The 13,162-nt window shown below is 39.4% G+C and overlaps 1 protein-coding gene across 5 annotated transcripts in view; it reads right to left on the bottom strand.

The window, feature by feature from the left end:
• The window catches only part of LOC131232245 (uncharacterized), a 142,531-nt gene that overhangs the window by 5,538 nt on the left and 123,831 nt on the right, over nt 1–13,162 (bottom strand). For all 5 annotated transcript variants that reach the window (XM_058228453.1, XM_058228452.1, XM_058228454.1 and 2 more), the window contains 5 exons: nt 12,351–12,528; nt 12,105–12,241; nt 7,476–7,602; nt 7,122–7,343; nt 6,686–7,045 (listed from right to left, as the gene is read on the bottom strand). In XM_058228453.1, the coding sequence (XP_058084436.1) occupies nt 6,686–7,045; nt 7,122–7,343; nt 7,476–7,602; nt 12,105–12,241; nt 12,351–12,528 (1,024 nt within the window). The remainder of the gene's footprint in view (nt 1–6,685; nt 7,046–7,121; nt 7,344–7,475; nt 7,603–12,104; nt 12,242–12,350; nt 12,529–13,162) is intronic.

Below are 13,162 nucleotides of genomic sequence, written 5' to 3'. Positions count from 1 at the left end.
GGACACAGAATACACACGTCAAGTTGGGCCCCATGGTACGGTTGTATGATCTTGGGTGAGGTGGGGTCTCACCTAATCCACTCTTATAGTACTGAGTAAACTTATTGGGTCCACCTTAAATGTACATGGTTTATCCATGCAGTCCATCTGTTTTTCCGGCTCATTTTAGGGGTTGAGCACAAATTTGAAACATATCCAAAGATCAAGTGGACCATACCGCAGGAAACAATAGGAATAATGATTTGCACCGTTGAAACCTCCCTAGGGCCTACAGTGATGTTTATTTTTCATCCAACCTCTTCGTAAGATCACAAAGATATGGATAAAGGAAAAGAACAAATATCAGCTTGATCCAAAACTTCTTTGGCTCCCAAGGATTTTTTAACGGTAGATGTTCAATTTGCACTATTTTCTGTGGTGTGGTCCACTTGAGCTTTGGATATGCTTCATTTTTTGGGCTAAAAATCATAAAAATTATATGTTAAAATGGATGGATGGAGTGGATAAAATACATGAATTATGGTGGGCCTCACGGAGTTTATGTACTCACTACGCCTGCTTCCCACCGCACTACGACGGCCAGTGACGCTCCTACAACTTAAGTGGTACGAACAGTTCAAAGTTACATGGCCCCACAATAATGTATTTATTATATCTACACCGTTCATGCATTTGGAGAGATCATTTTAGATCATGAGCCAAAAAATGAGCCATATTCAAAGCTCAAGTGGACCGCACCACAAATAGCAGTGGGGCTGATTATCACCGTCAAAATATTCGTAGGGCCCACCATAATGTTTATTTTCCATCCAATTTGTTCATTAGGTCACACAGACTTGGATGAAGAGGAAAAAAAAATATCATATTGATCAAAAACTCCTGTGACCCCAAAAGGGTTTCAATGGTAAACTTTTAATCTCCCACTCCTGTCTGCACTGTGGTCCACTTGATCTTTGGATCTGTCTTATTTTTCGGCTCAAGCCTTACGACGAGCTTGCCAAATGGACGAACAGTTTGGATATAACACATACCTCATGATGGGACCCACGGAACTTGGCGACGTCAACCAACACACCAGTTAACTCGGTGGTGTGCGGTACACTAGCCAACTCCATTTCCATAAAAAAGGGCTCGGACGCCTTTTTTTTCGAACCCTAAAATCTCTCTTAAAGCTCACATATCTTCGGATTTTGGCGAGGATTTCTCCGGATTTCAGCAAGGATTTCGCCGGATTTCGCGCAAATACTTGGATTTCTCCAGATTTCGATGGATTTCTCTTCCAAATGGGAGATTTTGTTTGCACTAACCTACGGATGACGCTTTGATTCGAATGGCCCACCAAAGGGAAGCTTCCGATCATGACAATCTCTTGTATAGGTATCGAAATTCACCTTTTAATTTTTCCAATTTTTTTTTTTGGATAATGACAGTCTCGAACGATATTTGGTGTTTTTTTTTTTTTACTTGGTATCTTTCGACGAAACATCGTGCGATATCTGTATTTTGGGATTTTTTTTAATCTTCCGGGGGTTATCGCGCGGGTTTCGTCTCGCTGGGGGGCAATAACGATAATATCGGCCGATATATCGGCCGATAGTATCGATATTTTGAACACTGGTCATGACTGCCATGACTCAGATGCGCATGTCATGAAGAACATTAAAGTTGAGGCCCCTAGTTTTGATGGTCACCTGGACCCTAAGGCATTCATCGACTGGATAGCGGACATAGACCACTATTTCCAAGCTTAGCTCAGACATAGCTCGCTTCTTTTTTGGTGTGAAGCAATGTCAAACCAAAATACCCAACATGTCTTATGCCCATCGTGTGAGGTTTGCCAAGATGAAATTGGTGGGCCATGACAAATTGTTTTGGACCAAAACGAAACAAAAGATTGAGAGGTCTAGAGATGCCTCGGTCACGCACTGGGTAAAGATGAAAGAAATTCTGAAGAAAAAGTATCTCCCCCTCTCATACCGTTAAAGGCTCTTGGACCAGTGGCAGTCCTTTCACTAGGGAACAATGCCCATGTCGGACTACATTGCTAAATTTGAGGAATATATGATGCGATGTGATATTGGGGACCCGATAATTACAATCTCCCGTTTTAAAACGGGCCTTCGAATCGACATTCAGCGAGAACTCTCTTGTGACGTCGACACCCTGGAAGAAATGTACCAAGTGGCGCAAGGCCTCGAGCATTACCTTAAGTCGCAATTTGGGAGATGATTTAACTCTTGGGATTCAAATGTTAAAATTACTCCCCAAGGAGCTAAATCTAACTTTGGGAGTCAATCCAAGCCCCTTACTGGTTCTCAATCCAACCCTAGGGGTGTTAAAGGTAAATGGTTGGCTAGTACTAGTGCGCGGCCCGAGGAGTCCACGCGATGCTACAAGTGCCACGGGTATGGCCACTTTGCTCAGCAGTGCCCACCAGAGAGAGACAAGGCCTTATAATTAGTGAGATAGATGAGAATAAGTATGGTGAATTTAAAGAAGAAGAGGTCTACGAACCTGAGGCGAGTCCTAGTGATGAGAAAGTTGAAGAGCATGAGACCGTGTCACTTGTAGTTGTTAGACGCGTCATGGTCTAAATTGTGGAAAGTGATGATTGGCACGTGAATTCAATTTTTCACACCTATGCCAAGTGTGGTGGCAAAAACTGCAAGGTGATCATTGATAGTGGCAATTGCACCAATGTGGTCTCTACTAACACTGTGAATTGCTTAGGTTTGCTAGTCGTTCCTCACCCTTAGCCCTATCGAGTCTCATGGGTTGATGCGTCTTTGATTTCGGTTTCATAGCGTCGTCTCATTCCCATCTAGTTTAGTTCCTATATGGACACGTTGTGGTGTGATATTTTACCTACGGATATAGGGCACATCATCTTGAGTAGGACTTGGTTCTATGATAGGGACGCAACACTATTCGGCCACTCGAATACATGTTTGTTTATATATGAAAGCAAAAGGATTATCTTGAAGCCTTTCCTGCCCCAAAGCACCCTATAAAAGGAGGACGTCAAGAAACCTGATCCTGAAGATGTGGGGAAATTCCAGTTTGAGTCTTCTGATAAAAAAATGCCAAAGAGTCAGATAGGGAGACAAACATATTTGATGGTGTATGCCCACGTGGCAATTGAGGTCACACCTAAGGTTAGTATGGAGATGCCACCTGAACACCCGAGGTGAGTCCGGTATTGGGGAAGTCTAGTGATGTTGCCCCAGAGGACATACCAGATTAGTTTACACCCGTGTGGGGCATTCACGCGTTAACTTTACCAAACCTTCCTCGCGATCTAATGAGTCTCGGGGAGGAAATGGATCTAGAAAGACAAGTAGATGAATTTATAATCCCTATAGATGCCATACCCATGTCAACGTCCCATAGGCCGTTATAGTTGGCACATGAGTTTGCATGCCACATACATGATTTGCATAGTGCGATTGGGAAATGAATTAATTTAAGTAATGAAAAGTACAAAGCACTTGCTGATACTCATCGCAGATTTTAGGAAATCCAAGTAGGAGACTGTTATGGTTCGTATGAGGCCCGAATTGTTTCCACAAGGAGCCGTTAAGAAATTACAAGCGTGTAGTGCAGAACCATACAAAATAATGAAGAAATTTAGTCCTAATGCGTACGTAGTAAACCTTCCACCTACCAAGGGAATTAGTTTTGCCTTCGATGTGGAAGATCAAGTACGATATAAGGGTTCTGCGACTTCACCATCTGATCCATTTTCAAACCCTCACATAAACTATGACCTAGTCCCTAACCCATGGCCATTACTTGGCCCCTCTTCACAACCATTACCACCTGTACCATCCATACCTGCAAGAAGAAAGGAAATAGATGATATTTTAGATGAAGAAGCGATTTCCACTAGACATGACGGGTATTAGAAGTACTTGGTCAAGTGGAAGGAGAGGTTGGTGTCAGACTGCACGTGGATCACAAAGACAGCTTCTATGACTTGACCCCGACATCCTGTAATGTTATCGGAGCTTTATTTCGCCAGAGGCAAATCTTTCTCAACCGGAGAGAGTTGATGAGGGACATCAAAGCACCATTCAGGGCTACCAGAGGAGGGGGAAATCATCACCAGTTTTCATTTGGATGGATGACCACTACGTGGGCTCGAGTGGGCCAAGTTGCTTGTTTTGAAGACCCCACATGCATTTGATGCATCTTCAAAGACCCTGCACTAGGAAGATGCATGTGGGATGCATTCTTAAGGAGTCTAATCCGTTGGATTGAGTGCCCACATCGATCGGACCGTTGGATCACGCACGATGGGCCTTTGGACCACTCTTGATCGTGGACCACCCCATTGGCCACGAATAGTTTAGGATAGTTTAAATTTATTTGTTTTGGGTAGTTTTTATCATTTATTATTTTAAAATTATTTTATGTCTTACTCGAGATTGGTGCAATTTCTTGATTGTGGCCCAGACTATTCATAGTTTCATGTTGGATTCTTGAGATATTTGATGATTTTGGAGTGATTTGTGATTTTGATAATTTAAATTAATTTGCTAATTGATCTCATTTCACCGTTTATCCACATGCATGAGTCCTGCATCAAAATCCACGCTAGTGTAGACTTTGCATGTGTCATGATTTAAGAACATGGAAATGCATACTAGCCCCCATGCCTATCTAAGCATCTATAAGCATCTATGTGGTTATCATATGTGTACACTTAATTTACGTTTAAGGCTCTGTCAGCATTCACACCATGGGTGAGCTATGTCAGTGTCAACATTCACACCATAGGTGAGCTATGTCAGAGAATACTTCGACACGTTAACCTGTTTCCATTCTCAAAGATTGTTTTACCGTCCCTTGTCACTAAAATGCGATATAAGGTTATTAGTTGCCTCAAATTAACATCGTTGATCTCCAGTTCTATCTACTAACTCCGCAAATTTCTATTCCTTTTCTATTAGGATAGGGCTGGGAAGCTTTGATTCCCAGTTTCCTAGTTTTATTTTCTTGAGCTCTAGAAGGAAAAAAAAAAAAAAAAAGCTGCTTTCATGTATTGGAAAAATATGGCCTGCAAAAGGAAATTCTACTGCACCGACTGCAAATTACTTTCGTTGAAAAGCTTTTAGGGATAGACTATGTAAGCAAGTTCAATAGTTCTATAGTGACTTCGTGATGCAGGGCACATGATTTAATGCTAGCATGCAACATGGAGATTATGAAAAAGTCCATAAAGTAATTCAATTAACAAAAGATGTTAACCCACCATGTAATTAAGAGTAAACAATAGGAAATAAAATTTGATTTAACCTAAATCGCATGCTCGCATGCTAAGAAATCACATAAATCAATTAAAAGTAGGCTCAATGGAAGGATAGAACTTCCAATTTAGCATAGGTACGTTCCACACTCAAAGGATTGACTTGTAGGTTCTATGATTAGGGTTAGGAATGAGAAAATTGGAAAATTGAAAAATTAGTGTTCAGGGGAATTGGGAATTTTAGAATTTATTATTATTATTATTATTTTATTTTTTTTATAAATTTTAAATTTGGGCAAAAGATGAAATTAGGGCTAAATTGGGTGAATTGGTTAAGGGGATTGATAGAGAGGAATTAAGGTTTTGGATGAAAGGAAGTTATGGATTTTGGGGTCCTCAATGGTTAATTTTAGTTGGGGTTGAAGTTAGATGATGAAAAGTTGAAGAAAAAGATGATTTGGATGGTTTTGGATAGGAAGGGAAGAAGAGAGATGGAAGCCTCACACCTCCATTGAATGGGGAATGGAATCACACCACATCCAAGCTCCAAATCACTTGTAGTATTCTTCAAATCACATGAAGAAGAGACAACACAATTTTTTTTTTTTCAAAATAATAGCATTAGGGCTTCACACACCTATCTTTATCTTTTATAGTCATGGAAAAGACCTTTTACAAAAAGATTCTCTTAAATAAGATTCTCAATATAAAGATGCTTAATAAATTAAAAGTTGTTTCTAACTCCCTAATCTCAACACAAATATAAGGTATACCAAAAATAATGAAGCATGTAAACAATGTAAACACCTAAACTATTTCGTGGCCTATGGGGGTCTATGATCAAGATGTCCGGTAATGATCCAACGGTCCGATCATCATGTCCACCCAATCCAATGGTCCGTTGTGTCCATCAAGCTCGTACATGTAGCCCACATGCATCTTCCTAGTGTGGGGTCTTCAAAGATGCATGAACATGCATATGAGGTCTTCAATGTGGCTAGGAATGTGAATTGGGCCAAGTGGGCCTCATGTAATGGTCGTCTATCCATAAGGAGTTTGGCTCAACCCTCCTCTAGTATCGTGCTCGGATGTCCTCATCACTTCAGCTCATATATTCACTTAGGAAAACACTTAAATATATATATATATATATATATATATTATATGGGATTTGTCAAAGACCTGTCCATCTCTTTAATTGTTGTAGGTTTTTATACGACATTAACATGTTCAATACTTTCCTCAACTGCTTCTTCCAATTATTGAATCAGAAGCCACTTTCTGAATGTCATACAAAGAATTTTGACAGCAACAAGACCACAAAATTATGGGTGCCAGTCAAATGGCGGCAGTTTCGACATTCGGTTAGGAAGTACATTTTCTATAAAGTGAATATTTAGGAAAGGAATATATTAAAAGGAGATGAGAAGATATTACCTGCCCAAGCGCTTCTCTTTCACTATACTCCTTAAGTATACCATTTGCATGAATGGCACGGGGGTTACGGATCCTTTGGTATGTAACCTTGTTGCTGAAGACCTCCAAGCATCTGGAACAACTTGCACCAATGCCATCAACTGTCAACGAGAAAAAATCCAATGCCCCACTGACTGGTTGTACAATGAATCCAAGGAAAGCTCTTCCAATCCCTTGAGCAAACCCCAGCAGACCGTATTGCCTAGCACTCTCCACCGGCTTTGTCACAACACCAGATAGTCCAAAAGCTACGCCTTGGGCAAGAGCTTCAGTCCCTTGAAGTATTCCATCACTTACACCAGTAATTCTCCTTGACCATACCTAAAACCATGTTTAAATTATTTCCTTCTGGAATCTTTAAGAAGAAAGCAAGATGATTGAGAATGAAAATCGTTACCTGCTTTGAGCGTAAATGCAGAAATTGCTCATCTGTAGAGAGCTCTGCAAATCCTTTACTGAGAGAAGCCAACGTTGAGCTTGTCAATCCAAGTACATCAACCGCGAAAACCAAATGTAAAGGATTGTGAATCAGATCTCTCCAAATACGATTTACAATGGCAGAAACAACAGAACTTTTCCGCATGAACCTGTTCCTATGCATGACCTTCCTCAGATGGACCTGAAATAGTGGAATCAGAACGTAATGTGGAGCAATATTACTATATGGAAAACATCAGTGTAAAATTTAACTTGCCATATATAGAATCCTGAGTTTTGGTTCAACACACGAGAAAACTTCCTTCTTTTTTACCTGAATTTTGAATGCATTTCCAACAGCAGATAATATGGGGCTCCACATGCCAAGGACGCCATCTGGTCTCTGACTTGGCGCTGTCTCTAGTGACAGCTTCAGCTTCACTTCTGAAACATCTATTAGGCTGAAAAGATTGGGCAATGGGTATCAAAAAAGGATATGACAATGTCCGTCTTTTTCTAGTTCTAGAAACATCACTTATTTTTCACTAATGCAGGCAATTTCAGACAACAAATACATCCTTGTTCTGCTTATCAAAGGGAACAGTTGTCAAGTGAGGCATGGAAAGTTGCAGCAAATAGTCCACTTTTTCATTTGCAAAATCATTTAACTCTTTAACTTTAATGATTTAATCTGAGCAAAATTACATTCTATGGCTGATGCTGATTTTGAGAAGGTAGATTCATCATAATCATCATTGCCTTATCCCAGCTATTTGTGTGCAACTGTTCTTTTTATTTTTTATTTTTTATTTTTTAAATTATTATTATTTATGGAAAGGTAATGATATTTTATTAGAAAAAGAATAGCCAAAGAAGGAACTCTTACAGCAAATTACATTGGCAATGGCCCATACAAAGAAAAAAGGTTACACACTCATCAAGGGCCTTAGTGCTCGAGGCCCAACCCATAACATCTAACTTTGCCCTTTTAAAGGCCTCTGACACTATCCCACTTCGATTTTGGAAACACCGATTGTTCCTTTTTTTCCCGATCCCACCCCCATGTGATGCTAGGAATAAACCAACAATGGACCCTAGCATCACCCACGACACTTTGAAGGAGTCAAAGAAAAGAGCTATTCTTTGAACATCACCGACAAAAAAGAAAATACGAAAGGTTAATAATAAATGAAAGGTTATATACCAGTTAGAATTGAAACTTCTCAAAGGGTTGAAAAACCAAGAAACCAAGATCCAGTGGAAGGTAGTGGAATGAAAGTTCTCTTATTGAAGGAGGAATGAGCAAGAACAAGATATATTAAGTCTTTGAAGACGAGATACAGACTTTTGATGAAATAATATAAAGATGGATATAGATTGATGCATGAATGAACGAGGGTAAGAAATGAAAAGGGATATTGAACAATCTGGATTAAAAATGCAAAGGTATCATCTGTTTCAAAACTATGAATGCAGGGATCTTCAGACCAGTTTGGAAGATTGTACCGTCTACATTTATGTAATTGTGATATGCAATGATAACAGAAGATTCTGATGTTTACTCAGATCAAAGGGTTAGCATGCTGAGACATTACAAAAGATTAAAGGGGAAAAAAACAATGGATGGCTTTAGACAAAAGAGAACCACACAGACACCCAGTTTTCACCATGGTGATAGATCTCCATTACGTTGTAAATATAGCAATATCTACCTGGTAATTTCTAGTGGAAATCATGTGAAGTTTATGAAAGGAGCATAATAGAAGGATCTTCAAAAAAAAAAAAGTAAGACGTTTGAAAGATTGATGAGATCACTCGTTGCAAACTAGTGCAAATGTGCAATAGAGTTTGAAGGAGACGAGCCGGCCAGTACTAATGAATGAGATCAGGTAAGACATAGGAGGAATGATGCAGGGACATGTGATGACCTAATCCTAGATGCATGTATAATCAGGTTAAAGAATGTTCAAATAAATAAACCAATTAAATAACCATTTCCAGTCAAAGGGATTAAGTAAATTTCAAAACAAAGATGAGGTCATTCCGTCAGAATCATGCCCCTTAGCATAAAATCGCATAAACAGTAAAAATGGAGGACCTAGGGATATGAGGATATCCCATATCTAGCATAAGTCAGTCCACAATCAAGTTTGGATCTGATCCTATTGACTAACCATCCCTCTTTTCTGTTCAAACTAGAAAGAGGATATTCAAAGACGAACGAAAAGGGTGAAGAATGAAGGGTTCGAGATAAGGAAGGTACATGTCATTTTGTCGTCAAAAGAAAAGGAGGATGATTCTTACCTTTTCCTGTACCTCGAAGATCTAGAAAGAAGAAAACCTGAATTCGGGGTGGAATCCTCAACACCCAAGGGTCAATCCTGAACTCTAATCTCTTAAATAAAGAGGAAGAAAAGAGACAAATTTCTATTCATTCAATAATAACAAAAATAGGGTTTCTCACAACGTATATATAAGCTATAGAAAAAGTAAAAGTGTACTAAAGCCCCTGGAAACAAGAAAAATAACAAAAAGACGAAAAATAAAGAAAGTTGCAATAAAGCCCCTAAAACAAGAAAAAGAACAAAAAAAAAATAATCTAAAACTAAAACACTCGTGTGGTAGGGTGTGAAATCCGATTTATGGTTGGGGTGAATGCCTGTGAGGTAGGGTGTGAAATCCGACCCATAGATCTATGGTCGGGGTGCGGTCATGCCACTCCTGCACTCGTAGCGCGTCAGAAAGTGGGTCCGGTGGACTCGTCGTCTATCCACATCAACTCCTCCGCTCTGGTACTCTGTCGGCGACGCCTCCTCCTTTGGTACACTCTAAAGGGTGCACCACTGATGTCCGCATCAAGGAATGTTCACCATACTCCCATTCGTTGATCAAACATGTAAGTTCTCCAACGTAAGAATATCCACTTGGTAATTTCCAATGGCAATCGGGTGGAGTTAATGAAAGGAGAGTAATACAAGGATCTTCGAAGTGAGAAGTATAAATTCAAAAGATTGTTGAGATCACTCATTGCACACTAGTGCAATAGGCTTCAAAGGAGGTGGCAGTTTTTAACTCTGAAGGAGATCGGTAGTCCAGACGCCTTACAATGTAGCAATATCTAGTACTAATAAATGAGAGTCGATGGGAGGAATGTTCAACATATTCCTATCCATGGATTAAACGTGTAATTTCCAATATAGTAATATCCAAATGGTAATTTCCAATGGCAATCCTATAGAGTTTATGAAAGGATAGTAATAGAAGGATCTTTAAAGTAAGAAGCATCCAGCTGGTTGAAGAGAGAGGCCTTTGGGTGTCTTCATATGGGCTTCAAGGACAATCTTTGAAATCGATTAAAGGGTGTAGGGAGCTGGCTAACCTGCGTGGGTAGGCCAATGCCATTCCTAGAAACAAGAGGGGGAGGGGTCAACTTGACCATCCAATGAAGATTTTCAGCAAGAATGCCCATGGGCTCAGGTGCTCCCAAAAGGGAATCCATGCGAAGGATATTTGCAAACGTACCAAAGTCCGTCTTATCGTTATTCAGGAAACCAAGCTCTAAAAGATTGATCAGGGCTTGGTCGAGTCTATATGGGGTCGTAGGGGTGTGGAGTGGGAGGCTCTTGATGCGGTTGGTTTGGTTGGTGGCAAAGTTGTTCTTTGGGATCATAGTTCCTGGGCTAGGGAGGATAGCTAGTGTGGTTGGTTCTCCATTAATGTGGACCTCTGAGAGTTTTCCCCTGGCTTTAGGTGGGTCTTCCTGAGGTTGTATGGACCGAATCAACAATCCCTCTATCTACTCTTGTGAGATGAGTTGTCTGCAGCGTTCAATAGATGGAAACTACCTTGGTGGTGGGAAGGAAGAGGATTTAGACTGTAGACAATCTACAGAAAGGGGCTATGATTCTAACCAACATATGCCTTATGTGTATGAACAATGTAGAATCAATCGATCATCTATTGTCCCTTTGCATGGCAAGTGTGGTGTGCGGTTTTTGCTCCTTTTGAAGTGGATTTGGTAATGCCAAAGTCAGTTGAAGATCATTTTTAGGCATGGCATGGCACGTCTCTTCCTAAGGAAAAATTTATCATTGGGTGCCTTCCAAGAGAGATGTTTTAGAATGGGCAGCTGGGATTAAAAATGTAGATGTTTCTATAGTTGAGTCCATGCTTGGGTTGTTATTTTAGATTGTATTCTTTGTTGCTATGAATTTCTTAGCAAATTTTCAATAAAACAAACCTATTAACCTTTAAAAAAGGAAACAAAAAAGAAAACCCAAAGTCAAGAAAATATTCCATGAAGTTTCTCGGCAGAGGAAATGATGTGAATGAGATTTGTCACTCTGATTTTCACTTGCAAGCACCTCAGCAGAGTAGGAGCAAATCTGCATGAGGGCATCCATAAAGATCAAGGGATAGATTAGGATAGATTAGGCATGGATTTGCAGCAGTGAGGATGAAAATGGGGCAAGAAGTGAAAAATCCCAGATGGAAGTATATGCCTGGATGAATGTGTAATTGAAAATACATCTCGGGTGGGCGATTACGATTAAAACTCAAAAGAATTGGTGAACTAGGAACTACATGTTGGAGGTGTAACGGACCTAACAAGTGAACTGGCACAATATGCTTGAGTTAACTGTGTTTATCTCTGTTGTATTGGACAAGTTTTCTTCAAGTGATTGCAGATCCTCAGGATGATTTAGTTGTTTATGATTAGCATTTTCTGGCAGTTCCTAGTAAGCAATTAATTCTATTCCACTAGTCACTTATTTTTTTTTTTTCAATAGATATTCCATTAGACATAATGAAAGACCGCAAAAATAAAATAAAATGCATACATACATATCAATATATAGGATATAGAAACTGGAATACTCAGAAGGAAACTTGTAAAAGGATCTGATAAACATAGAACACCAGTAACTGCACAGAATGTGTTCTTAGAAAATAAGATTCTTACTCTATTCTAATCTCAGGATCAGCTTGTGTGACACTTGAGTTTTTGGGGATGCGATCCATCCGGAGATTATTGTAGAAATCTACCAATGCCCAAATAATTGGCTCATGAATGCTAAGCCTCCAACACTTTTCAGTTACCTAGCGCATGCACACAGGATTTGGTGAGACCATGAATCTGCAAAAATGCAATCAGCTCATATCTGAAGTCCAAAAATAACAATCATGTTGTTCTAATCAAAAGGATTACCCTGATATAAACATATGGGTAAACCTGTGTCCCATCAGTATTCTCATTGCTCATTGTGATAGTCATCTTGAAGACTGGATGACGTGTATCAATCACATGCTCAGGTGCCAAGAGCACAGGCATTGATGAAAGTGGGAGCTGGTTATCAAGCTGTAAAAGACCCAAGATGAGCTTGAACCTGGCAGAAGAAAACACATTATCTCAAGTCATCCTACTTCACAAAATTCCTTCCCAAAGCAACCGAAGAATATAGAAGAAAACATTGAAAACCCTTACAATGAGTCATTGGAAAGTATTGTAACTTGTTGCTTGTTAGTGATAGAAGACGTGCATTTAATGTTCAAAATATTGGTATCGCATTACATATTGCACCCTTAGGAGATGGATACGTATCAGTTATCGCATCGGATATATCGGTTGTATCACGTAATGTATCATTGTTGTTGGAAACATGGGAAAACATTGGGAAATTGGTTGACTTTTTCAATGAAACTTCAGTGATTGTTAAAAAAGACATTAATTCACACTTACAAATCAAAACAGTACAAAAAAAGTGCGCATAATAGGTTTTCTTTGTATGGGATCCTAATCTATGCACTGTCTAACTGAATTGATGCAATTATATTCAAAGTCTATTCATATAATTTATAAATGTAAGAAGACGTGTGGAAACACAAGCAATATATTCAAAAGCAAAAGAAGAATCACTAGATCAGGTTACGTACTATGTTTGATTTTATGTTTGGACACAGATTGCAACCAATTTGCAAGAAATTGGAAAATTTTGATTTTTTTTTCCAAATTTCCGCAAC

The sequence above is a fragment of the Magnolia sinica genome, chromosome 18 (genome assembly GCF_029962835.1).
Source record: "Magnolia sinica isolate HGM2019 chromosome 18, MsV1, whole genome shotgun sequence".
Classification (NCBI taxonomy): Eukaryota; Viridiplantae; Streptophyta; class Magnoliopsida; order Magnoliales; family Magnoliaceae; genus Magnolia; species Magnolia sinica.
The sequence above is the reverse complement of the archived record's forward strand: the minus strand, read 5'-3'. Positions and strand labels throughout refer to the sequence as shown.